We start from the raw sequence: 27,601 nt of genomic DNA, 5'->3' as shown, positions 1-27,601 counted from the left end.
CTGGCCTATTTTAGATCTCAGACCTCAAAATCAATATATTCTCTCTGAACATTTTCACATGGTCACACTTCAGGATGTGATTCCGTTACTACAAAAAGGTGTCTTCATGACCGCACTAGATCTGAAAGACGTCTACTTTCATATTCCAATCCATCCTGCAAACCGCAAATATGTAAGGTTTGTAGTGGCAGGACAACACTATTAGTTAAAGTTTCTACCTTTCAGGGTCACAACCGCTCCCAGAGTATTCACCAAGTGTCTAGCAGTAATTGCAGCACATCTAAGAAGACAACAAATACACGTATTCCCTTACCTGGACGATTGGCTGGTCAAAGCCAACACTTTTTTTTTTATATAACCAAACTTGTATTAATTTTCATTAAGTTTGAAAATAGTGCACACCCTCGAGCTGCATATATCTTTTTTTCTTGATGCGCACACCAATCCACCCTTGCCCTCCATCCTGCCAACAAAGGGGCTCCAGGAAGTCTCCACCTGCGGGCTATATCTCTTTTAGCTACAAGACATGCAACCCCTACAAATATCTGGCCAGCACAGGGACCCCCCAATTCCTCCAGTAGCCCCAGCAATGCAACCTTGGGACTTATTTCTGTGGGACGCCCCAGGACCTCTGCTATTTCTTTACCGTATTTGGGGATAACTCCAGGTCACATGAAGGAAGTTTCCCCTAGATGGACGGTGTTCTGCCGGACATTCTTGACATTATCGCTGGGGTCAAGTAAGATGCGTGAAGATAGTTGAATTGTACCATTCGCAGCTTAGCTGAAATGGCTAATTCCTGGGGGTCCAGTAGTGCCTCCCACCAGTCATCGTCATCCAGCTCCCCAACTCAATGTGCCCACTTCTGTTGCTGGTGGTCAAACCCATCGGGGGCATTTGTAAGTTGTGAATTATAAATTTGGGACACTTCCGTCCTTCCCAGGTTCCCTGTTAACAATTTCACCTCAAGCAAGCTATAGTGAGGGAGTTGGGTATTTGCAGAAATGTGGGCAGGTAAGGTGTGGCGTAGCTGCAGGTATCGAAAAAATTGTATCTGTTGTAACCAATACTGTTCTCTCATGTCCTGGAATGACATAAGGCTACCCCCTGTGTACACGTCACCCAAGTAGGTGATCCCTATTGAGTCTCAGTGCTGAAACCCCTTTAGTTTAGTGAGTTGGTGCAGCCATTCTGTATGCCACAGTGGGGTAATTTGAATAAAGCACAAGTCCCATTTTATGAGTTTTAGGGCCGCCCTCCAGCAACCCACCGCCACCTGGGTGCAGGACGCTGTCTGGACAGGAATCCTGCCACCATAAAGCATACCCAATAGGCCACCAAAGCCCACCTCGTGGATCTCAAGCTGATACGCTGGGTCATCTCAACCCCCACAAACCAGTCGTTTATAGGCACCACCTGGGCCTCTAAGTAGTAAATGTATAGATCTGGGACTCCCATCTCCCTTTCGTACGGAGACCTCCACACAGTGTTGAAAAATACTTTTGCCGCCCTCTGTTCCATATCAAATTAGTAAATTTTGATGTGAGAGCTCGGAACCACGTCCTTGGTATGTGGTAGGGATAGTTCAGCAGGGCATACAGGTAGCGGGGGATCCACATCATTTTGAGGACAGCAGTATGCCCAATGGGGTTCAAGGGAAGGGCTTTCCAATGCTGCAGGTCCCTCTCCAGATGTGCTAACAAGCGCCTGAAGTTTAGTACCCAGCCTAACTCAGGCAGAAGGGAGCTGTGGATTCCCAAATATTTAAACACATTTCTCCACACTGGGAATTGGGGACACCATTGTCAACCCTCTACATCCCCCCTTACTTCCACCAGTGTTGATTTTTGGGCGTTGACTAGAAGCCCGGATACCTCCCCAAACCTCTCCAGTAGTTCCATGCATCTGGGGCCCAATGAAGTCAGATCTCCCAGAAATACCAAGGCATCGTCCACGTACAGCTCCATTCTGTCCTCCACTCCATCCCCCCATTTCCAAGCCCGCATCAGAGAATCACTCCGCAGCAAGCATGCCAGGGGCTCAATCGCTAGTGCGAAGAGCAGCGGGGATAAGGGACATCCCTGACACGTTCCACGCTGAATTGGAAATGTCAGGGAGAGCACTCCATTTACCCAAACCTGGGCCGTGGGGTGCTGATACAGGAAACGGATCATTCAGCGGAGCAATTGCCCCAGCCCCATACGTGCTAGGATTACCTCCCTGTACACCCTTGATCATGTCAAATGCTTTACAAACATCGATAAGAAGAAGAGCCAGGGGACCACTGGAGTGTGAACCACGGGATAAGGCCACCTGAACTCAACGGATGCAATGCTGCGTACTCCTGGCTGGTATAAAGCTGCATTGATCTGGATGAATGAGATGGGTCATCGTACGGGCAAGACGTACTGCCAGTACTTTGGCGTATATCTTTATGTCAGCATTAATGAGGGAGGTTGGCCGACGCACATTGGTCCAGTACCTGCCCCTCTTTGGGCAGGACCACGATTGTGGCGCAGTCAGGTTCAGGGGGAAAGGCCCCCATCGCCAGCGCCTCAGCATAAAAATTCAGGAGATGAGGTACCAACTGTGAACAGAATCTTTTGTACTACTCTATTGGGTTGCTGTTCTCCCCCCATTAAGTTCCGATATGGCAGCATCCACTTCCTCTGCCGTCAGTGGCTGGTCTAATTCCTGGGCAAGAGTGGATGAAATAGTTGGTACCGAAAGGTTCCACACTATAGAGCCCTCCTCAGCCACAGGGGGTCTTTAGCATACAGGTCTTGGTAGTAGGCTGCAAAGACCTGAGCTATCGCTACCAACTCCACTTGGTTGTTTCCCTATCTATCACATACAGCCGGCACAACTATAGCTACTGCCCCACGCTTTGCAAGCCAATAAAGCAGCTTACCTGACTTATCCCCCATCTCATACACTCTCTTAGTCGACGCCTGCCAACATTGTTTGGCCTTCTCAAGGGATATTTGGCATAATTCTGACCGCACCAGGGACAGTTGACGCTGCACCACCGGTGCATCCAAGTGTCTAGCTCGTCCCTCCAGCTCCAATATCCTGGTCTCGAGCTGATCACATTGCGACCTCTGGTGCCACTCCTGCCCACAAATATAGCTTTTAATAATACCCCTCATTGTTGGCTTACAGGCTGCCCACACCGTTACCCCTGAGGTCACGACCCTACGTTGCATCAGAAGAAAGCCTATAGCTCCCCTTCTACAAAACTGGTGCACTTTGGGGACTTCAGATACCAAGCATTAAGGCGGTCGGTGGTATAGTGGAGATATTACTGCCAACATGCTGGCGGTACCTACCTCCACTATTATGACATTGGCAGTTTGGCTTTGGCACCCCACACCGACCGCCACAGCGGTAATGACCGCCAAGCTGGAGACTTCAGTCTCCAGCCCGGCGGCCGTCACTAGGCCGCTCATGGCATTTTGACCCCGCCCACCGTCATGGTTTCAGTGGTTTCTGTACCGTCACTGAAACCATGACGGTAGGCGGGGTCACATTCCTTCCCTGGCACTGATAGGTGTCTCCCCCGCCCCTCTCCCCAGAGTCCTCACCCACCCTCCCCCTCCCTTTCCCGGCCCCCTCGTGCACATTCACACACATACACGCACATACATACACACACTCATACACACCAACACTCACGAACATACATCCAGGCACACACGCAATCTCACGACACAACATGCACGTACACTCACACCCTCTCATGCTCACACGCATCACCCCCACCCCCACACACACAACACCTCCCACCCCCCTCTCCTGTCGGAGCACCCGACTTACCTGCATGCAGTGGGTCCTCTGGCAGGAGACGGGACGCCGCGCTGCTGGCAGTAGCAGCGTCTGCCAGCAAAATACCGGCAGGCCGTATCATGGAACATGATACTGTAGGCGGTGTTTTCCTGGTGTGGCGCTGCTGGCAGCAGCGCCACCTTACCGCCATCTGCAGCCTTCTGGCGGAATTCCGTCTACGGTCATAATGGCATGGACGGTCAGTAGCCACTGCGACGGTATGTAAGCGGTCGTCTCCGTGGCGGTAGGTGGCATTTGCCGCCAATGTCATAATGAGGGCCTAAGTCTCCAGATCAGCCGATGTGTCTGGTACACAACACTCCAATCTGCAAGCAGTGGAGCGTGGTCGGATATACCCATAGGAAGGATCTGAATAGATGTCAAATTCATAACATCAATCGCCAGAACCCACACAAGGTCGATACACGCTTCGGTATGGTGGGCGGCAGGCCGGTGGGTGTAGTCACGACAACATCCCCCAGGACATGTCTCTTGATGTATCGGAGTACTTCGGTCCGTTTAATGCGGTTTAGGAGCCTATTAACGTTCCATTAAATAATCAAAATCATAGTGATCGCCAAGGTTTATGTCTCTGGCCCACAGGGTACCTAGACAGTCGAGGGACAACGTGCAGGGGCGGCAGGCCACGTAACCAGGAGCTTTCACTCCATCACTGAGTTTTTGGCTGTGTCTCAGGACATATTTGTGTGGAACATCGGTGGTGCACAAAGTCTGCATGTAAACTTGGAAACAGCATGCAATATTAACTACTGTATTAACAGAAACAATACCCTTGCCCCCCAACTCTCACCACCCCACACGTCCACCCAAGCAGCATTTGTCACCCCCTTAAACATCCTAACCGAAGGTCGTAGAGGTGTTAGGCGATCTACATCTGGATACCCCCGCTCATGTACGAATAATCCGCCTGACAGCTTCAATTACAGTAATACTAAACATATAATGGGAGGCATTACCCACCACCTGCAGCCCCCACCCTCAAACAGCAGCAGAATCTTTTCCCCAAGTCCTCACAAGATGGAAGGACCCAATGCAGCTGCACTTCTGTCCAGACATACTGCAGTACTTGCTGCAGTGACAACCAAAGTTTCATGGGTGAAGGCCGCAACCGGACACCAATCAAGGGGGACATCCATCCGAGTTGAAGATGGCCGAAGTGTCCGACAGAGAGGAGTCACAGGTCTCCACCTGCAGCAGAAATCAGGCCCTGGGCCGGGCTCGCCGAGGCGTTTCTTCCGCCCCCCCATGGCTGGGGGCACTTCCTGTTGGACCTCTACCAGCGCTCGCAGGCTTCCCCACTAGGCCTCGGCGGCCGAGCATCAGCACCGTTCATGAGGTCCACACCATTCCACTCCTATGATGCAGCTCCCTTTGCTCCGTCGCCCACTCCCATGCCTGCTGCGGTGTTTCAAAAAACAAGGAGGAAGCACCATAAATATTCTTCAACTTGGCCAGAAAAAGGAGCATATAGCGCACATTCAACGCCCATAGTTTCTGCTTAACTTTCTCGTACGATCACTGGCGCTGTTGAACAGCATTAGTGTAGTCTGGGAAAATCAGAATTTTGGAATTAGAATACTGTGTCTCCCCCTGTGAGAATAGTATCTCTGTCTCTGTAGTTGGGGAGTCGGACCACCACCGGCTTGGGAGGGGCACCCAGTGGAGGTCTTTTGGTGAGCACTCGATGGACCCGTTCCACCACAAAGCAGCTCAAGAGCTTGCCCTCGGGGACCCAGGATCGGAACCAAGTTTCCATAAGTTCTTCCATTTTGCCTCCTGTTATCTCCTCCAGCAACCCCACCAGACCCAGACTGTTTCTACACGACCGATTCTCGGCATCCTCGGCCCCCTACCCCAGGCTGGCCATCTCCTTGTCTGGAGGGTAGTAACTACATCCTCCACCATAGAAATTCTAGTCTCTGTCTCAGTCACTCTTTCAGTCACTCGCCAGAGATCCTGACACACCAGGGAGAGGTCCACACGGACACCATCTACCTTGGACTCCACCGCCTCACTTGAGTCCTGGATTGCCTTCAAAAGCATTGCCATATCTGGTGGGGGGGTCCCGTCTGCCTCCTTCATCGCACCCAGTGTCTGTCCGGTGCCTGAGTGCCTGAGCCCTGTGTACTGATCCATTTTAGTCTGTGCCGCCTTAGTCTGGGGTGGGGGTTTGTCCCGCCCCATTTTCGGGTTACACTTGCTCAGCCGACCACCCTATCAAAAAGAACAGTCCATCGTTGGAGCAGGGCCAGGTAGCCCAAAAGCCGATGGCTGCGCCAACACTAAGTAAAGCAGCCCTCACGCACCAGTCCATAACATAGCCCCCCTTGATTGGGAGGCCCACAGTAGACTTCTCTCACCTTCTAAATTGATGAGCGCCAGGCCGTGACATGTGCCACGTCCATGAACTCGCGTGCAGTGCACCAAGTACACCACAGTATCGGGCTGCTTTTTCAGACCTCCGAGGCCTTGTCCGACCCCAGCATGGCCTCCGTAATTCCACCTCATGATCAGATGCATTTCTCACCTCTCATCAGGTGCAGGCATCGGCTCAGCCCCGGCTCCAGGGCCCCGTGGCCACCAGTGAAGCCATGCTGCGTGATCAAACTAGCCGCCCCAATCTGCCGCAGGGCAGCCTGCCTCCACCAGGGAAGAGATCACCACTCCCTGCGTGTCTGCAGAGGCCACTTGTGTTCCCGGGGGGCACTGGTCTCCACTCCACACTACGATCACCTGGCACGGGAGTAGAGGCTTGGTAGCCCCCCGGGTCCCTCACATCCAGAAATGACCCACAGAGACAGCAGGCAACCAGGTCCTCTCGCCACGTGGCCTCCCCAGGCCGCCTCTCCGGTGCCTCCCCAGCGGTACGCAGCCCTCTCCACAGCATCTCAGCTGACAGGCAGTGCTACCAGGAGAAGCGGATCCTCCCCTGTGCCCCAGTGCCGCCTACCTTGATGCTTCCATCCAGATTGCTGGACTCCACCACTCTGGGCGCCTCTCAGGTGTCCCCCGCCGCACCCCCAACTCCACTGGCTGGGGCCACTAGGCCTGACCAGGCAGAGCTGCTTTCCCAGCCAGGGGGCGGATATAGATTATTGTCGAGGGGAAAGTGTGGGGGCCTGAGGTAGCAGCGGCAGCCGGGGACCTCAGTTGGCCACCAATGGGACGCAACGCCACCTCCTCCGTCACTCGTCTGTTGGCGGGGCCTCACCCGCTCTCACGATGCCTGTCGCAGCCCCAGCCGCTGTCAGGTCACAGCTCCTCCAGGGGCTCGGTCGCTACACATCTAGCCGCAGCAGCATCCAGCTCTGCTCCGACAGGCCGCCTACGTGCGTCAGGCTGGAATCCCCTACAAGGCCAGGATATTCCAGGCCGTAGAATCTAGGCCCAACAGCCCGGCACAGGATGCGTCTCACCTCGCGTTCGCTGGCTGTCATTCTGGCTTGCCGTTGGACCCAGCAGGCTCCCCTCGTCACCTTGGGTCGCCCCCACTCATATGAGCTGGTGGGGAAGGTCCGTTATCAAATAATCTCTTCAATACAGGTCAATCAAATGTACAGCCAAAACATTGATGCAGCTTCTAGTTATAATGACATCCTGCATTGCCATCACCCCTCATGCAAGACTTCATATGTGTCCCCCACAACAATCTCTCTCTTGCCAATGGTCCCAAGCTCTGGGTCATCTTCAGGATCTAGTGTTGGTAGATTGTCAAGCTTACATTCCTCTCCTATGGTGGAATCCCACCAACCTACTCAAAGGATGGCCTTTTCAAGACCCAGTGCCCCAAGTACTTCTGACCTCACAGTACAGGGATCATGGGACCCCAGTGACCAGACCATGCACATCAATGTTTTGGAACTTAAGGCAGTCTTTCTAGCCCTAAAGGCTTTAATGCTTCATTTAATGCACAAATATGTCTTGATCCGCATAGACAACATGACACAAATGTATTATTTACAAAAATAAGGGGGACATGCTCGCTCCAGTTGTCTCAGCTAGCACAAACAATCTGGAGGTGGGCTCATCATCACCACATTCATCTTCTGGCAGAATATCTCCCAGGGACAGACAACGACTTTGCAGACTTGCTAAGCAACAAGTCCACAAATGGGAACTCCACCCAGTAGTCCTTCAAAAATACTTTCAAAAGTGGGGAACATCTCAAATAGATCTATTCACCACAGCAGAAAACTCAAAATGACAAAACTTTGCATCCAGGTACTCACACCCCCAAGCCAAAGGCAATGCCCTATAGATCGACTGGTCAGGGATATTTGCTTACGCTTTTCCACCTCTCCCACTCATTCCATTCCTGGATTGGGAAACTCAAACTTCTCTCAAAATGACCTAGTAGCACCCTCATGGGCTCGCCAGCCTTGGTTTACAACCCTGCTGGATCTCTCCCTAGTACCTCCTGAGAAACTCTCCAACAGACTGGATCTTCGCACTCAAAATCTCCAACAAATAAAGCACCCAGATCCTAAATCACTCAAGCTTGCAATATGGCTACTGAAGTCATAGAATTTGGTTACCTTCAGTTACCTGCAGAATGTATGGCTATTTTAAAACAGGCACGTAGACCAACAACTAGAGCCTGCTATGCAGCAAAATGGAAACATTTTGTCTGTTACTCTCAATCTAAACACATTGTTCCATTAACACCATCAGTGCAAGACATTCAGGGGGTCATTCTGACCCTGGCGGCCGGTGACCGCCAGGGTCACCGACCACGGAACACCGCCAACAGGCTGGCGGTGCTCCCTCGAGCATTCTGACCGCGGCGGTTCAGCCGCGGTCAGAAACGGAAAGTCGGCGGTCTCCCGCCGACTTTCCGCTGCTCGGGAGAATCCTCCATGGCGGCGGAGCGCGCTCTGCCGCCATGGGGATTCTGACACCCCCTACCGCCATCCTGTTCCTGGCGGGTCTCCCGCCAGGAACAGGATGGCGGTAGGGGGTGCCGCGGGGCCCCTGGGGGCCCCTGCAGTGCCCATGCCAACGGCATGGGCACTGCAGGGTCCCCCGTAAGAGGGCCCCGCAAAGTATTTCAGTGTCTGCAAAGCAGACACTGAAATACGCGACGGGTGCAACAGCACCCGTCGCACCTTCCCACTACGCCGGCTCTATTCGGAGCCGGCGTCCTCGTGGGAAGGTAGATTTGCCCTGGGCTGGCGGGCGGCCTTTTGGCGGCCTCCCGCCAGCCCAGGGCAAATCTCAAAATACCCTCCGCGGTCTTGCGACCGCGGAGCGGTATTTTGTCGGGGGTAGACTGGCGGGCGGCCTCCGCCGCCCGCCAGTCTCGGAATCACCCCCTCAATGTTATTTGCTTCACCTGCAAAAAGCAAATCTTGCTTAGACATCAATTCAACTACACCTCGTCGCAATTGCAGCATAGTTACAAAACAAACAACATACTTCAGTATCCAAAATACCAGTCATTAAAGCTTTTTTGGAAGGCCTTAAAAGAGTAATCCCACCCAGGCTACCCCCAGTGCCTGCCTGGAATCATAATATTGGCCTCACTAGGCTCATAGGCCCTCCATTTGAGCTTCTTCACTCATGCCCTATACAATTTCTTTCTTACAAAGTGGCTTTCTTAGTTAATATTACATCCCTAAGACTTGTTAGTGAGCTACACGCCTTAACATTAGAGGAGCCATTGTCTCAGATACATAGGGACAATCTAGTTCTGCGTACAAACCCTAAATTTCTACCAAAAAATGTCTCACAATTCCACATTAATCAAATTTTTTAGTTACGGTTTTCTTTCCACAACTGGACTCTGTGGCAGAAAGAACACTCCACACATTAGATGTTAAAAGAGCTCTCATGTATTATATTGACAGAACTAAGGAGTTCAGAAAAGCTAAACAGCTTTTTGTGTTTTTTTTTAGTACCTCATAAAGGAAATCCTATTACAAAAAATAGCCTAGCTAGATGGATTGTAAGGTCTATACAAATATGTTACGCTAAAGCGAAAAGACGATTAACCTTTACTCCTAGAGCATATTCCACAAGAAAAAAAGGCACCATAATGGCATTCTCAGAGATTATCTCCTTAGCTGACATTTGTAAACCAGCTACTTGGTCTACGCCACACACATTTACAAAACATTATTGTGTAGATGTTCAGGCTTGTCAGCAAGCCATTGTAGGACAGGCTGTCCTGAGAACACTTTTTCAAACAACTGCAACTCCTGCAGGCTAGCCACCACATTTATTTGGGATTACTGCTTTACAGTCTATGCACAGCATGTGTATCTGCAGCCAAACATGCAATCAAACCGAAAATGTTACTTACAAGGAGACGTGTTCTGTGGCATGTAGTGCTGTAAAGTCACATGTGCCCTCCCTCCTCCCCAGAAGCCTGTGGCCATTTCAGTTAGTTTGTACATGTATATAGTTGTATATACTTTCTTATACTCGCATGGGCATACTCTTTTTCTATACTTCTCTACACTCTATCTCTCACCCGCCTGCTGCAAAGCAATCCAACAAAGGACTTGGTGCCCAGTATCACAGAGAAGGACGAGTCACTCGATCCCATGACTCTAATACCCTTCTCGAAGAAAAACAAGTTGCAGCACTCCGACTCAAACGTTAGATGGTAGGATAATGCACAGCATGTGAATCTAGAGCACTTACTACATGCCACGAACAGGCGTCTACTGGTAAGTAACATTTACCTAATGAGTTGTTAATAAGGATTTGGATGCATGTGTGTTGTTCTGTGAAATGTGGTCGCCTTTATTAAGTGCAGGAATTTTGGTAAGTATATAAAGAGAATACTTTCCATACAGATACCGTTCACTGTATTCCTCAGTGATCCTGTCACTGGTGCATGTACACACTTCACTTCAGTTAACTTTTGTAACATTCTTTAGCTTGTTGTTTAGGTGAATTAAATATGTATTTGATAAGAGTGCCCCAAGATGTTATCTAAGTTCAGTGCACGAGTCTAAGTTGGATGATTTTTCTTTTCTAGCTTCAGGAAGCTAAGCAGATGGAGAAGGAACGGCACAGGCTTCAGCATCACTTGCAGCAGTCACCTCTTAGCCATCACGAGCTTGAGTTACCTGAAATGAGTCACCTTGCAGAGCAAAGTGTGGACCACCTAACTCAAGAACACGATGGAGAACTTGAACACCATGCAAATAATGTGGATAGGAGCCTTGAGGAAGAAATCGGAACAGAAAATGGTTTTGATGTTTCCAGTGCAGAAAATGAACAGACAGAAGCTGACTTGGTGATAACAACAGAAAGTAATTGGCGTATTTCATTAAGTATCACTTCTATATTGTATTTTTCAAAGGCTGCCTCAGGTATCACTTCTATATTGTATTTTTCAAAGGCTGCCTTATGTAGAATGGAAAGAATAGTTTTAACAGTGTGTTAAGGCCATTACTGCAGAACATCCGACAGTCGTTGATGGAACTACATTCAGTTTTTTTATGATTCACTGGGCTACGCATTTTGCTGGATTCACACAGGAATTCATTTCATGATAGCTTTGCAAATATATCAGAAGTAAAACATACCAGTGATGTCTTTCACCGTGGTGCAGAGCCCGAGTTTGCTTACTATTTGAGGTTTTCTGAAATGGTGCAGACTAAGTAGAGCTATAAAACAAGATTTTGGTGGTAGCTGGAGATCCAGAGTACACCTGGGTAGAGGTGTAGACCATTGTGTCCCACCTCGTGCTATAGTCATTCTTGCCAAAATTAGCTTTGTTCTGCCTTCTGTTGTCCCCACCTGAAGGCCAGTTTCTGGGAAAGATCAGAGGTAGATCTACCACTCATCGTGCCTCTTTTAGCTTGCAGTTGGATGAAGAACAAAAAAAGGACTAAATAGGTCTGCCATACTTGATAGCAGTGTGGCGAGAGGGACATAAATTGGGATGGTGTAATTTTCAGCCACTGTATTTTGTTAAATTTTCCTGGAATAATGTTCCAGCAAAAGGATCTATTGGAACAGTGTTCTTGAACACTTTCTGTTAATATTTTGAGTTCAGAATTGTCTAGACATAATATTTATTTAAATATGTTTCTGGCATGAGTATCTCTACATACACATGCTTTGCATACTCTTGCCATCTAGTTTTTATGTTCTGGTGTGTGCAGCTTTATTTTCTTCAAGAAGTCTTTTGAGTCACGAGGTATAGTGACTCCTTCTGCTATTGGGCTTGCCGTATATCGCTTGAGCTCCAGGTCGACACCTCATTGTGTTAGTTGTCGGACATTTTTTGGTCAATCAATCACCAATTGGGTTCGGTTCCCCCCTCGTTGTGACCTTTGTTGGGCTCAGTAACTGGGCTTCAACTTTCCACCCCTCTTCGTGGCCCTACGCCTCCCGTGGCCCTGTACTCCATCCCCCTTTCCAAAAAAGCAGACAACTTAATGGAAAGAACTCCATTTCAGTACTGCCCTCAGTGTCTCCCCAAATACCTTCGGACTGACCCCCACCAGGTCTGCAACTCTGTCTTTCGTCTCAGTATGAAAAGACATCTGCTCTGCCTTCCTTACTTTCTGGTCAAAGAAGACTTTGAGTTCCAGCGTGATCAGCCCTACTTCAGTGCACCATTGAGCACCGTCAGGAGATACCTTGCACAACTGCACAACTCCACTAGTTCAGCTCTGAGCTTAGCTCCCACTCGAAGTTGGAGAAAGAGAAACAGCAAGCCCAGCAGGTCCATCAACAAAGCAAAACTTCAACCATAAGTACCCCCTCTCTCCCATTTGCTGCAACCCAGCACTGTTCTCGGGCAGAGTACCACCTCAGTGTGGGTCAGGCACTGCCCAGCAACAGGCTTCTGGTCCTACAGTGCCTGTAGGCCATGGTTGGCACTGGCAGAAGGCCTCCGAGCCAATTCTGAGACAAGTCCCAGCCTCCTCCAGGAGCTTACAGCTCTTTGGACTCCAGCACTGAAAGCACTTTCAAAGTCACCTTCGGCGTCGAGTTGACCATCGCCTAAAGCCCCATTGTCAGTGGGGTCCAAAGAACTAGAGCAGTCGATCCTTTGGCGTCTCTAGAAAGAGTTCGACGATCAACAGCAGATACTTTGCATCTACTTTCAGGCTGGGAGAATCAGCACAAAACCATCCCCTAAGGTGCAGAACACTCTTCCCCGCAAAAGGAACCTAACCTTTAAGGAAGAACTCACATTGTAGCTTTCACTTCCACCTTACTTGAAGAAACATCAGGACAGGTGCACTGGCCATTACCACTTCATCCCTCTGCTCCTCCTTCACCACCACCACATGGACCACCTCCACCTTCTTCACCAGAGGGTGCTCCACACTCTTCCAATGGTGGTCTCCGTACCCTCTACACCTGTGTGAGACTCTATGCAATCCCGAGCTTAGAGATGACCAGTGGGATGGTTACAGTTTTGATCCGCTGGGGACATTAATCCAGATCTCTACCCCACTAAATGTTCCCCTCCTGATGAAACCACCTCTTACCATGAGGTCATCCACAGGGTTGCCACATTCCATAAGGTTGACCTACACAGCATTCAAGAAGACAGGGTCTTCCTCATAGAAACGCTGTCCACCACTCAACAAACGATCCAGTTCATCCCCATGGACAAGGGCATGCTCAAGATTGCACTTGACACCTTCAAAGAGCTCATAAAGGCAAAGAAGTGACATTCAGGGTAGATAAGAAATACAGACCATCACCCTCCTCCCCACCCTATTCTGGGGCCAACGTACACCAAACTTTTTGGTAGTCCACACAGCATGTACACTTGCTAACTACCAGGGTACTGGTAGTGTCCTTCAGCCAGATAAGGAGAGTAGAAGGTTGATGCAGCAGGCAGGAGTGTCACGGTGCAGTCACCAGTTCATTGGAGGATCAGGTTACTTTCTCGTTCTGATGGGGCCCACGGGGATGAGGTGGAGGAACTCCTCCAACATCTCCCGGCGCAGTATAAAGAGTGTGGCCATGAGCTAGTGTTGGAGAGAAAAATCATTTCTAACACCATCATCTGGTGCACACAGCTGATTCTGCAGCCTGGGGCTTTAACTATAGTGTACTCATCAGAGACCTTGTTTGGCTATGTGACTCTTCAAGCCAGAGGTCCAACAGCATCTGATCAACCTGCCCTTCAACCGTAAAACCTCTTCAGCCCGCAGGTTGATTAGATGCTGGAAAAGATCAAAAAGGACACTGACTACAGGGGGCTCTCCAGATGCCTCATCCCCGGGGTTCCATTCATAGATCCTAGTTTGAATGGGCTGCTGAAGGTATCTCCTCCCTCCCCTCGAAGCATCTGTTCCTACCAAAGGCAGCAAACCAGCAGCAACCTTCATAAGGCTAATCCAGGGGGGCCTAAAGAGGCACCAAATTCAAGGGCTGGGGTAGAAAGTGTGCAGTTAGGGAAGTCCCTGCTAAATATTTACTCTATCTCCCTTCCCCCTCGATCCTACTACACCTGGTGGTGGAAGACTGCAGGGGTTGCTCCAATAATGGGAAAGAATCCGCTCTGACCAGTGGGTCCTTTCCATCATCAGGCAGGGTTACTGCTTAGAACTCACTGCAACTCCACCAAATATCCATCTCCACAAACATATACTCTCCCCAGAACACCAGTGCCTCCTTCAGGAGGAGGCACGGGACCTCATCATCAAAGGTGCGATAGAGCCCCTGTTGCCACTTCAGCATGGCAAAGGCCTGTACTTCCTTATCCCCAAGAAGCACAGGACACTCAGGCCTATACTCAACCTTAGGCGCCTCAAGAAGTACATCCCATAAGAGCACCTCCACATGGTTACGCCACAAAACGTCCTTACCCTGCTGCAGTAAGGTGACTTCATGACCGCTATCGATCTGAAGGATGCCTATTTCTACATCACAATCCACCCTGCTCACTGCCGCTACCTGCAGTTTGTTGTAAGTGGTGAACATTTTCAGTTCATGGTGCTGCCTTTTGGGGTTACTACAGCCCCCCACTTGTTCACAAAATGCCTTGCCGTGGTAGTTGTTCATCCCAGGAAGGGAGGCATCCACTTATTCCCATACTTGGTCGACTGGCTAATCAAAAGTGCAGACAGACAACAGTGTCATGCACACATTTAGACCACCATAGGTCTCTTGCACGATCTAGGGTTTACCTAAATACAGTAAAGTCCCACCTTCAACCCCTTCAGATACAGCGGTTCCTGGGTGCAGTTCTTAACAGTCCCTGGGAAAGTCTACCCCAATAAAGCATGGTTTCAAGCTTTCCACCTCTTATTGCTTCTTTGTCAGCCAGATCCCAATTTAACAGTCATGGACATGATGTGCATCTTCAGTATGATGACCTCTTGTATTTATTCATGCAAGGTTACACATATATCCTTTACAAGAGAACCTAGCAACATAATTATCACAGGTGGAGGATCACTGGGCAGATCTAGTGTTGATTCCCTTTGACAATCTGTTGCAGAGCTGGCCTTTTCTCGATTCAGATCTGCAGCTGACCATCACAATGACACCTCCCTCACTGGGTGGGATCTAATCTGCAGTATATAACCATTTAGGGCATGTGGGCACCCACCCACTCTGGTTCCAGAATCAACTACCTGGAGCTACTGGCTAACCAGCTAGCTCTCAAGGCCTTCTTCTGCCAGGTACAGTTCAAGATAGTCCTTGTTAGAACAGACAATATGACCGCCATGTACTAACTTCAGAAACAAGGAGGCTCAGCAACTGTCAGCGGTAGCGCTGGGTATTTGGAGTTGGTCGCTTCACCACAAGCTCATCTACTAGCGAAGTACCTATTGGAAGTGCACAGCAACTTTGCAGCCCTACTCAGCAGGATGCAGCAACAAGTCTACGAGTGGGAATTCCATCAACAAGTCAAGTCCTGTACATTTGTCATTGGGGGTGCCTCCTCGTAGACCTCTTTGCAACAACCAAAAATGCCCAAGCTTTGCCTACAGGTTCCCACTCCCACAGTCGGTGAGCATTGCACTATGAATTTCCCGGTTGGGGATATTTGCCTATGCTTTTCCTCCCCTCCCTCTCCTTCTAAACATGGATTGAAAGTTTTGACAATTGTTCCTCATTGTGGTGGCTCCTACGTGGCCCAGACAATCCTTTTTGACTTGTCCGTAGTCCCTCATGAGAAACTGCCCAATCGGCCAGACCTCCTAATGCAGAATGAAGGCACAATTAGGCACCTGAACTCCAGGTACCTCAATCTTGCACATTGTCTTCGGAGGTCTTGGGGTTTGGCTACCTAAACCTTCCTCCAGAATGCATGCCCATCCTAAGAGGCCCATACACCCACTACACAGGCTGCTGTGAAGCCAACTGGAAAAGGTTTATACATTACTGCCTGCTTAAAAACACATTGGTTCATTGAAACCAGCCAGTTTAATCATAGTTTGTTACCCAGTTCATCTACAAACCTCAGGTCTTGCCTACACTTCTATCCGCTTGCACTTGGCTACGGTTGCACCTTACTTATAAAATAGAGAACACTCATCTTCATTCAAAGTCCCATTTATGAAAGCCTTCATGGAAGGACTTAAACAAGGTATCCCTCCCAGAGTGCCCCAGCTCCTGTTTCAAATCTCAGTGTGGTCCTAACTTGATTCATGGCCCCTCTTTTCAAATCCATTTACTCATGTGCCTGCAGTTTCTCGTGTGGAAAGTTGCCTTTCTATTTACCATAACATCTCTCATGTTAGTGAGCGAGCTTCAGTCTCTAACCCTAGAGGAACCTTTCTTACAAGTGCAAAAAGACAAAGGTGTCCTCAGGACTAACCCAAGGTTTCCGCCTAAGGTGGTATCCACCTTCCACCTTAATCAGACAGTTGAGCTCCCAGTTTTATTCCCACACCAAGACTCGGTGGCAGAGAGGGCCCTCAACACAATAGATGTCAAAAGAGCCCTCATATATTATATTAATGGAACAAAGCCCTTTTGCAAGGCACACCAACTCTTTGTTGCCTATACTTAACCACACAAGGGCCACACTCTCTTCAAAGTGGGCATAGACAGACGGCAGGTTAAAAGCATTTAAACTTGCTATGCCAAAGCCAAAAGGTAGCTGTGTGTCCCGCCCTGGCCTCACTCTACCAACAAAAAGGGGACTTAGATTGCCTTCCTTGGTACCATTTCCATAGCTGATATATGTAAAACAGCTACTTGCTCCACTCCGCACACAGTTACCAAACACTAATGTGTGGATGACTTAGCATGCCAACAAGAAAAAGTTGGACAGGCTGTCTTACTTGCCTCTTTATCAGTCTTCTGCAACATCCTCTGGCTCACCACTGCTAATAGGAGAACTGCTTTACAGTCTGTGCAGAGTATGTGTATATACAAATACACATGTCATGAAAGGAGCATGTTACTTACCCTATACGCATCTATTCGTGGCAAGCAGTGTTGATTTACATGTGCCCACCCTCCTCTCTAAAAGGCTCAGGTTGTTGCAGATGCTTTTTCTTTCTTGCTCCTTTGCATGGTCATCATACTCACTTGCTGGTCAGAAAACAGTCTAACAATGGAGTTGATGCCCATGTGCTTTACCAGTTGTAGGATGAGTCACTGTACCTGACTGGAAGACTTGTTTGAAGAAAAACAAGTTGTACAGTTCCGAACCTAACACTAAATGGCAGAAGTCTGTAGAATCTACAAGCATGTGAATCTACAGAACTACATGCTACAAACAGATGCTACAGAGTAAGTAACATATTCCTTCCAGATTTAGTATTCTCAAGTCATTTATCTCTGGAATAATGTTTTGATGTTATTTTCCTCCAGCATTGAATTCTCCTGGTTTAATATCTGCTACTATTTGTTGTTTGCAAAATTTTGGTGCGTATTCTTCACATTGAGCAATATTATTTGGCAGTTATTCTCTGACAGAATATGTTGAGGGTACTGAAGGTCTGAATTCCACAAATGACTTATAATTAAAATATTTGCCTCTATATATAAACTATTTCCTTTTTATATAAAACATTTTATATGCTTCAATACAGTCATTATCCTAGCTACATGTACGACTGATGAGCCTTAGTCATGTAAGCCGTTACTTCAGTGCCCACAGACCAGTGCTTAGGCCCAATACCCCCAGAAAATTCAATGGGAGTCTATTCTTCACATTTTACAATATTATCTAGCCGTTATTCTCTGACAGAATATGTTGAGGGTACTGACGTGGTTGAAATCCACAAATGACTAATATTCAAAAGTGTTCGGTTATATGTAAACTACTTCTGATGAGTCTTATTCATGTAAGGTTTTACTTCACTGCCCACAGACCAGTGCCTAGGCCCAATAGGCTCCCATCGCATTCCCAATATTGACACCAGTACTTCCAGATTTTGTAATGTTTCTGCTGGCATCGATGTGCCTGGTAAAAAAGGTTTTTCTAAGCTCATGCAATGGTTTAATCCCCTCCTCAAAACCTCCAACGATAGAGATCCCAACTCCTTTCAAAGTTTAGCAATGTCTCTTTTGCGAATGCAGATTCCAGTCCATAACTATGCCATTTTTACTCTGTTGGCGTCCAAGTCTACATTAATGTGCAAAATAATTATTTTAGAATCTTCGTGTAACTTCCAACCCAACAACTTGCTGTGAGAGAAAAGCACACCCTCCCAAAAAGGGACATTTAGCACACAACTCCAAATACTGGGAACGAGGTCTCCAGTCTATGTAAATTACTTCTTGCAGATGTCCACTCCCTACACTGTTTGAAAATATTTGCAAAACATTTGTGCGGCATGCAGAAAATAAGGAGAAACAGCAGATGGATTGAAATGTTCAAAAACTGCATTGAGTCTGTGAAATAAAGGAAGTTAAGTGGATGTGTACAACATAAACAGATTAATATATTTTTCAAATGTTAAAACTAGGAAAAGCAGGTGCAAAAATAAGATGTAGATCCCCAGCAAGGTGCAATCAACCAGCTGCATGAATTGTTCTTTTGTGGCTGGGTCATGGCTAAGGCCCCCAGCTGTGTGTACAAGACGACAGTTGTCTGACGGTGAGGCATACTGTTATGAAATCATCCAAGGATGAGAAATCAGAAACCATAGAAACTCTCTCCCAGCTAATGCACCCTTTGATACCACTAACTCAGCTGCAGTGTATAGAGTTAGATTTGTAGAGAGCAGCATGGCTTATGCTGGAGTACACTTGGTTAGGTCCCTAATGGATATATGACAAGAATTTATGCTTCTGGTAGTTTGTTTTTGTGTTTGTTAATATACTAATTAATGTTTCTTTTTTCTTAAGGTATCTCTCATTGTGGTGTAGAATTATGTGATGGGGAAATCAACGAAAGTGAAGAAAATGCGCAGAATATTGTCCGGAGCATTATACAGGATATGGTGAACACTGTTGTTGGAGGTACAGTCCAAGTGATTATAGTGTTTTGTATACTATTTATATTTATTGTAGCCAGTAATGGGTGTCCAATACAGATCCTGTTCTTTTAATTCAAATGTCCTCCTTTCTCTCAAAATGGTACTTGGCTGCATACAGCTGTTCTCAAGTATAGTTATAAAATTATGTTAGTTAAACATTGTTGATATCACAACCTACAGGTGAAAAGCCTATGGGTAATGGTTGGTCCAAGGAATGGTTGGCAAGAATGATAGGCATCTGTGACCAAAACTGAGGTTTGAATACATGATTTCATATCAGAAATGAAATTGATTTACTCTTTTCTCCCTTTCATGACTGCCTATGGGTGTGTTATGAGGAAATGGATGAATGGTGTGTACAGGCAGTACACAGGTAAAGGAGCATGCCATCTCCCACTGTGATCCGTTAGATGTAGTCTTAAACTCAGAAAAACATATGAAGATGAAGTGTTATTTCCTTCAGGTATGAATGACTCACTTGCCTTTCATATTATCAATTATTTGCAGTATTTCTGATGGATAGCTCCAAGCGCAGATTCCTCACCTTGTGAATGTCCCCACGTGCTAGACTGCATCTAGAGAACCCAAAGGCTGTGCTACTGCATGCCTGTAGGTTGCTCCATGCAACTCAGTATTGATGTTCTGCTCTTTCTTTCCTTCACTCTCTTAAGAGACTTTCTCAACAGATTTTTCAGTGTGCAAGGGATATGCCACCCGCTAAAATAACAGGGTTTAATATAGTATGGACTATCGCAAATAGATGTCTGTGAATAATCTTCATGAGGTATGCCTCAGGCGTTTGGGTATGATGCATGACTGCAAGACGTGCAAAGACTGCACCCAGGTGAATCCATCCAAGTTATCCAACACTGTGAAGTGAATCTTTACATGATGAATCACTGGAAGGCTACACGGTGGTCCTGTTTTAAGTCAAAATGAAGATTGCTTACCTTCTCCCACTCCCGAAGTTGTTCCTGCGGCAGATCTTTTTAGCAGTTGAAGTCTTCCAGTAAGTGAAAAATAAAAATGAATAAGAAGTCAAAGCGGGACTCAGTCACTTCCCACTATTCTTGCTTTCAAGAGAAGACACAAAGGTGTATTTGTGCCTCGAGGCCTCTCTTCCCATTCCACCAAGGAGCCGATTCCATTGTTGGTCCTGATGCATCCCGAGCTCCTGAGTCCATCTGCTACATGGCAGCAGGTTGAAGCAGTTTGAGAAGCCATGCTGCGTATCTTTGACACTCCTCTGGATCCCTCTAATGTATTTTTGGGCCCCAAGGATCCAAAGCGGCCTTAATTTATGTTACAATCAGCAGGTTCACCCTCGGTGCCCCTTAAACTTGCTTCAGGTTCCTTACTGATTGCAGTACAAGCTCTGCTTGATTCCAAAATAAGCACAATTCCCTTGAATGTCTATGGCAGTCCCATGCCACCGGCACAGGAGAAAACGCAGCCCATTGTGGTATCCGACTCTGAGGAGGCATTGTCTTCAGTGAGGCCACGTCCAGATCTTGATGTACTGCAATTTATACCAAGCCCATCAGACTCGGGCACAATTCCACTTCCACGTAACTGTGCACAGACTGTACACTAGCTTTTTGGCTCAGACTCTGAACAGAGCCAACCATATGAAGATGACAGTGACGGGGATGGGAAGAGTTTTTCTCACCCTATAATGACAACAACCAGTACATGAACTTACAGAATGCCAGTGGTCTGGACACCTCACCTGATAAGGGGCTTGTTTCCTGACATGGCCCACCAACAGAAAAAGTACATCCTTTGTTTTGGTGATGAGGAGGGCAGCTGAGGTCCTTGACTCCACCTCTCCACTATGGAGGTCAAAATGAATGTGCTGACAGGTCCTGCAGCTTGGGCAGGCACCGACTGAACCTCTCTTACCCTTTAAATGCAGACCTCACTGACACACTTTTGGAGCACTTGGGCTAAACCATGCTCCCAGCCCCAAGTTAACTGACAAGTTGCCAGTCACCATAGACCTGACCCAAATCTCCTGACAGCTTGGTAGTACAGGTATCCACCAGTAGAGTAAAGCCAAATATGCATTCCCAACTACTCCTTCTGTCAAGGAGTCAAAATGTGTAGACACCTTTAGCAAGTGTAAGTTCTCCTCTGCCAGTCTTGCTTTGAGGTTGGTTAATGCAAGCTGTATCCTTAGGCGCTACATGCCCTTTGTGACATGGTTGGTGAGATCTAACCTTCAGTCCTAAAAGACTTTTATGCCTTCTTAGCCCAAATCATTCAAGGTGGTCAAGATGTGGCCAAGTTGTTCATCTCGTTTGGGCCCAGACACCACGGATTATCTGGGAAGGGCTATGGGAATGAGCATGAAGCTGTACCGCCATGCATGGAAGAGGTTTACAGGCTTCTCTGGGAAGGTCAAAGCTTCCTTAATGGACCTGCCATTTGATGACTCCCATCCGTTTGATGAATAAGCAGACTCTGCCCTAGAGCTAGCTTAGGAGAGCCAAGCCACAGCATGCTCTCCAGGACTTTCACCTACAGTCAGGCAGTTCCCCCAACAATTTTGCTCTTCTCAGCGGTATGCCAGGGGCTTGATTTATCGACTGTGTCAGACTCTATTGCCCTCACAACAGGCTTTTCAAGCCTTTCCAGGTCAGGGCTGTGGGCCTTACAGAAACATGGGACATTGGGAAAGCTAATTTCAGTCCTTTGCTCATCTGGCTCTAACCTCTAAGCCATTAGCAGCACACAGTCATTTGGTAGGAGGCAGTATCAGCCACTTTCTTCAGCACAAATGGGTCTTGCAAAGTGTCAAATGGGGCTATGCCCTGCCATTTCTTTTCAACCCACCACCCGCCATTCCTTTTTGACCCATTACCCCTGCCACCTACATTGGACCAATTCTGGGAGGACCATATGTCTGGTTTATGTCCAGAGAGCAGGTTCATTTAGCCACAGGAGACATAGAGAGGGTGCTGGCCTCAGAGGTATTTCCATTACTTCTTTGTGTAAAGGTGAACGAAAGCCTCTGTCCTACCCTGGATTTTCGCCATCACAGTGCCTTCCTGAGCACAGACTTTTTAAAAAATTCAAAAGGCTTACCCTGGCCCAGGTTGTCTCTGCCCTGGATCCCAGGGAGTGGATGGTGGCGCTGAGCCTACAGGATGCTCATTTTCACACCCTTGCTTCTTGTACTTCCACACATGCTACCTGTGGTTCAACGTGGTCCTCAAGCGCTTTCAATATGCTGTGTTCCCATTTGACCTCACCAGTGCCACTCAAGTGTTCACAAATCGAATGGAGGCGTTTGCTTCCCATCTTCTGAGGTCTGGGGTACTAGCCTTCCCCTACCTCTACAACTGGCTGTTGAAGGCGGGGGCTTGCCACTGTCATTTTCAGACCACTGCCAATCGATAATGAACCACTTGACGTCATTGGGATTCTCAATCAACCTGCAGAAGGCACACATGACTTCTTTGCAGAGGCTCCCCTCTATCTAAGCCATCCTGGATATTGTGTGCTTTCAAGTCGTTCGTCAGGACCAACAGGTCCAGTGGGGCTATGATCCTGATGCTTCAGCCTCTTTCCTGGGTCTTGGTGAGGATGGCTAGGAGGCTTTTTGGTCTACTAGCCTCATACACCCTTCTCATTGACCATGCCATATGACACATGTGATCTTTGCAGTGTGATCTGAAATCTCAGTGGACTCTGCCTCAAGTGTACCTGTCAGTTTCCATGTCAGAGTAGGCTGTAAATGTTCTGCAAAGGTAACTTCACCTCAGTTGAATCAGCAACAGACCCTTCTCCCTTACCTACCCAGTTGACAGTGGTGATTAATGCATTGATTTGTGGTTGTGGAGCTCATCTAAGGAAGGTGGAGAACAGAGGACTCTGGTCTGTGACGGAGACCCGACTTCACGTCAATTTGCTGGAGTTGTGGGCTACCTGGTTGTGGTTGAAGGCCTTCTGGCCCTCCATCAGGTGATAGTTGGTGCTGGTTCTGGTTCTCACAAACAACACAATTGCTATATAGTACTGGAACAAGCAGGGCACGGAGGGGTTCTGAATCTTGTGCCAAGTTTCCCTCTGTTGTAAGTGGAATCCTCATTATGATATTTTACAGGTGGTACATCACCTGGACGGATCTTTAAATGTCAGTGCGGACTAACTTAGCCGGTAGCCCCTGACGGATGGATCAGGAAAGGCAGTTACTTCCAGCACTGGGCACCATCCAACAGTGGGGAGAGCCCTGGCTCAGTCTCTTTGCCACTGCCAAGAATGCGCAGTGGTAGCCCATTTACATATTGGAGTATCCAGCAGGGCTTTCTCTTTGAGCCTCATACCATCTTGAGTGAAACACAGGACTCCTGTTTGTCACCCGTCGCTACTCTGAGTCCTGAAGAAGATCTGGAATGGCTGGGTCCAAGTTATCCTAGTGGTTCTGGAATGGGCCAGAAGGGTGTGGTTCCCAGCACGTCTGGACTTGAGCATCTGCTTTCCAATCAGGCTGCCACTTCAGGAGGACCACCTTTCGCAGCAGCAGGGCAGGGTTTTGCAACCAAGCCTGCACAATCTGCACCTCCATTTATGGAGATTGACCAGCAGTCGTTGATGTCCTTTGATCTTCTTACTGGGGCAGTGGATGTCATCCTGATGGCCAGGAGCCCCTTCTCGAAATCTCTGTATGCATGGCAGTAAGGTTAGTTTGTAGATTTGTTCTGGGTAAGTTACAGGCAAAACTGTTTGATATGTTATTGTTTGCTTTGTTAGCTCAAGAAAGGTTTTGCTGTGAGCACAGTTAAGGGTTAACTGTCAGCTCTTTCTTCTTTTATTTATGTTTTTCGGACCAACCAGCCTGTGATTAATTTCCTAAAGGCTTTGCAACATATATTTCAGCCTAAGCCCCTTGTGATGTCATAGTGCGAGTTAAATCTGTTTCTAATTTTGCTGTTGTGTACCCCTTTTGAGCCAGTGCACAGGTGTCAGTTCACCTTAAAAGCAGTCTCCCTGGTTGCAATAAAACTGCACTCCCAGCTTCAGGCCCTTTAGGTCCAGCCTCCGTATTCCACCATTTTTGCAGACAAACTGGCGTTAAGGACTCAAGCTGCATTACCCCCAAAGTTGATGACGTCTTTTCTTATTGGACATCCCATCACTCTCCTGACCTTCTTTGCTCTGCCTCATCTCTCAGAAGAGAAAGAAGGACTCCTTTTTTGGACCTCAAGAGAGCACTCCATTTTTAATTTGATCGTACCAAATAATATCAGGTGAACAGTCACCTTTTAGTAGGGTTCTCTGGAGAGAAGAAGGGATAGGCATACAGAAACAGACCATGTTTTGATGAAGAGTCTTGATGAATAGTTTTCTGCATTAAAAATCTGCTATGCAGTGGCTAAGGCCTGACTCCACCAAGTCCAAGGCTGCAACCACTTGTACCAGCACACAGAATTCCTTTCCTGGATAGCTGTCAGGCACATATGTGTGTCATTGCTTTCGTTCCTGAAGTATTCCCAGCTCTACAGCCAGATCTGTTGAGATGAGCATTTTACCTGCTCGATCCTGTTTGAAATTTTAGTCTGGGCCATCCCAAAGACCCACGCCTTGCGAGGTACTGCTTGAATTTGTGGTTCGTGCTATCTATCAGAACAAGTTGCCTTACGTAATACTCTTTCTGGTGGAAACTCTATCTAATTGCATATTCCTCACTGCCCTAACGCCTCCCTAATCTGTGTTATGGTCTCTGCCATCAAAAAATATACCAATCTAGGCATCTGAACACTGAAAACATTTGATTCTCCAACAGGCTCTGCATCTGAAAGCGCTGGTGAGTTCATGAAGGAAACTGACATCAGAACGCATGGGTGGCATTCATATGTGGCTTTGTTCACTCCTGGAGTGGAACACCATTGATGTGGAGTCGCTTGGCTTCACCTGCTGGCACTCAGGAGCACTGCTTTTGGGTTTTCCGGATCCAGTCTAGCACCTGGGGATATTCTCAAAGTGAGGAATCTGTGGTTAGATAGACTATCCACCAGAAAGTGTATTACTGAATGTGTTGGGATGGAAAGGTCCCCAGCAGATGTGCACCTCTGCCCTGAGTGCCCCAGCTGCATGGATATGTGGATCCTTCATAATGATTTTTGGTCATGGGCGAAGACGAATCATGTATGTGAGCCATGACATACGCTGTCTCATGGTAATGCGGTTATTTTAGTCAGGGAGGGGCACATCAAGTGCTACCCTCAGAGTGGTAGAGGCTACTAACCTTACCTGGTGCTAAGTGACACAAGCATGATGATGGCAGCCTACTCGTTCTGTTTTCGCTAGTAATTAGTAGCACAAGCTTATACCTGTGTCACTGGAGTGGGGTGTACTAGCCCAGTCATGGAAAGGTTCTTGGCTGTGTACGTAACTCACACTTGTCCTGCATGGACTGTCTGTAGCTCTGGACAGCATGTGATACTTGCATGTGGATCTTGGAATGTGAGTGTGTCTGATTACAGTGCATAACATGCAGGCCTGTGGATTCCATATTGAAACAGAGGGCCTGCCAGAGTTGAGGACTGCAACTCCCAGGCAGGAGATGTATGTTGCAGACATTCCTGAGGGCTGGGATGGGAGCACACACTGAAGGAATGGTAACTTCAAAGGTATCTTTGATTCCAGGAAGAGCTACTGATCAATGGGTCCTGGGCTCATTATCAGGTAGGTGGTGTGACTGCTAAGAATGGCCCTGTAGACCAGGTAATCTCTACAGAAAGGCAGGTTTAGGCCTTTGAACCGTTGTGAGGCATATTTCAATGAAAGCAGACCACCAGGTGTGAGCCCTAGTTACTCCCTTGGCCTTTGTTGCGAGTCACTCAGAATTGGAGCCCCTCCTGTTTGTTAGACTGTTATTTTGACAAAGGGCAGTGCAGAGGAGAGAGCCTTTAAAGGAGCTGACACCCACAGCCCGAATTTCAAAGGGTCAGACACTAAATCACATGTGTGTCTGGATTTGGACAGTGAAAAAGCCTTGTGCAAAGCCAGTCAGCTATCCTTATATACTAAGTGGGCGGCCACTGTGAAAAAAGGGCCATCACCCTTGTACAGAACAAATCAGTGACCCCAAATGCTAAGAGAAGACCACCTTAAATTGAGGGTCGTCCCTCTTATGCAAAGCCCATCAGTTACCCCGATATGTCAAGTGGGTATTATCAATCTCACTAGAAAAAGATGGAGGGGTTATGTGATACCGCTCAGGACTATGTTAGCACCCTGACCTAAAGAGAACAGTGGTTATTATTTAGTGCATCAGTTCTGTGTTTTGTGTGATCACATTAAAATGATCTCTTTGTACATAGACGCAAGTATTTCACTGGACAGTAATTTTATTGCCGTTACAGTGTGTACATTGTGCCTTGAGCTTGTGTATGCCCCACTCCTCCCTCTCCCTGGAAGAGCCTTGGACTGCTCCAACTGTGCTGCCAATGAGAGACAAGTTCAGAAAGGTTTAGTACTTGGTCCAGTTACTCTGGACCCATAGTAGATCGGTCCCCGGGCATCAGAAGTATAAAGCCTCAACCCCCATGCAAGTGCCGTTGTTCACCGTATTTGTGACTGTATTCAGTATTTAGTGCCTTGCTTTTTTGTGCTTTGTGCTTCCAAATGTGCCTTTTTAGTTTGCTGTTATTCCGCTTTTTGCCCCTTGTGCGCTCCCCCTTGCCGTTTCTCCCTGCGGCCCCGTCCCCCTCGCGCCCCCATTCGCCGCTCCCTCCCAGCTGCTCCTCCCTCCCCCCTCCCTTCTTAATGGCTGGCACTGCGCGTCTGCGCCCGTCCGCGCCTGGACCGTGCCCAGCGCACCCCCCCTGGTCCGCACGAACCCTGCACCAACAGTCGCTGCTACTCGGCCAACGAGCTCATCGCCCTCAACCCCGGCTCCTCCACAACATGCTTCCAGGCCTCACCGAAGAACACCAAAGGACCCTTCTCCTGCTGCGCCTGCAATTTCACCTGCAACAGAACAAGGAAACCCGCAACAACCAGCACAAACCACCTCCACTGCATACTCCTCAACACACGCTCCGCACGAAAGCACGCCATCGAGCTCTGGGACCTGCTCGACACTACCGCCCCAGACGTAGCCTTCCTGACCGAAACCTGGTGGAACAACTCCTCAGCACCTGACATCGCCATAGCCATCCTGGACGGCTACAAGATCACCAGAAGAGATCGCCCCAATGGAATCGGAGGAGGAATAGCCATCGCCCACAAATCCACCCTCAAAATCCACACCCACACGGACGACACGCTCAAGACCGCCAAACACCTGCACTTCCAGATCCACACTGACCCCAACACCACCCTCAGGGGAACGCTCATCTACCAACCCCCAGGACCACGAGCACCCTTCAGCGACT

At 48.2% G+C, this 27,601-nt stretch overlaps 1 protein-coding gene across 1 annotated transcript in view; it reads left to right on the top strand.

Moving 5' to 3' along the window:
• ARFGEF1 (ARF guanine nucleotide exchange factor 1) overlaps positions 1-27,601 on the top strand; it is a 961,498-nt gene that overhangs the window by 253,326 nt on the left and 680,571 nt on the right. Inside the window, exons 6-7 of the mRNA XM_069220293.1 lie at positions 10,832-11,108; positions 19,087-19,200. Coding sequence (XP_069076394.1) covers positions 10,832-11,108; positions 19,087-19,200 — 391 coding nt within the window. The remainder of the gene's footprint in view (positions 1-10,831; positions 11,109-19,086; positions 19,201-27,601) is intronic.

This window comes from Pleurodeles waltl, chromosome 2_2 (genome assembly GCF_031143425.1).
Source record: "Pleurodeles waltl isolate 20211129_DDA chromosome 2_2, aPleWal1.hap1.20221129, whole genome shotgun sequence".
Classification (NCBI taxonomy): domain Eukaryota; kingdom Metazoa; phylum Chordata; class Amphibia; order Caudata; family Salamandridae; genus Pleurodeles; species Pleurodeles waltl.
Note: the sequence above shows the minus strand (reverse complement) of the source record. Positions and strands in the feature narration are given on the sequence as shown.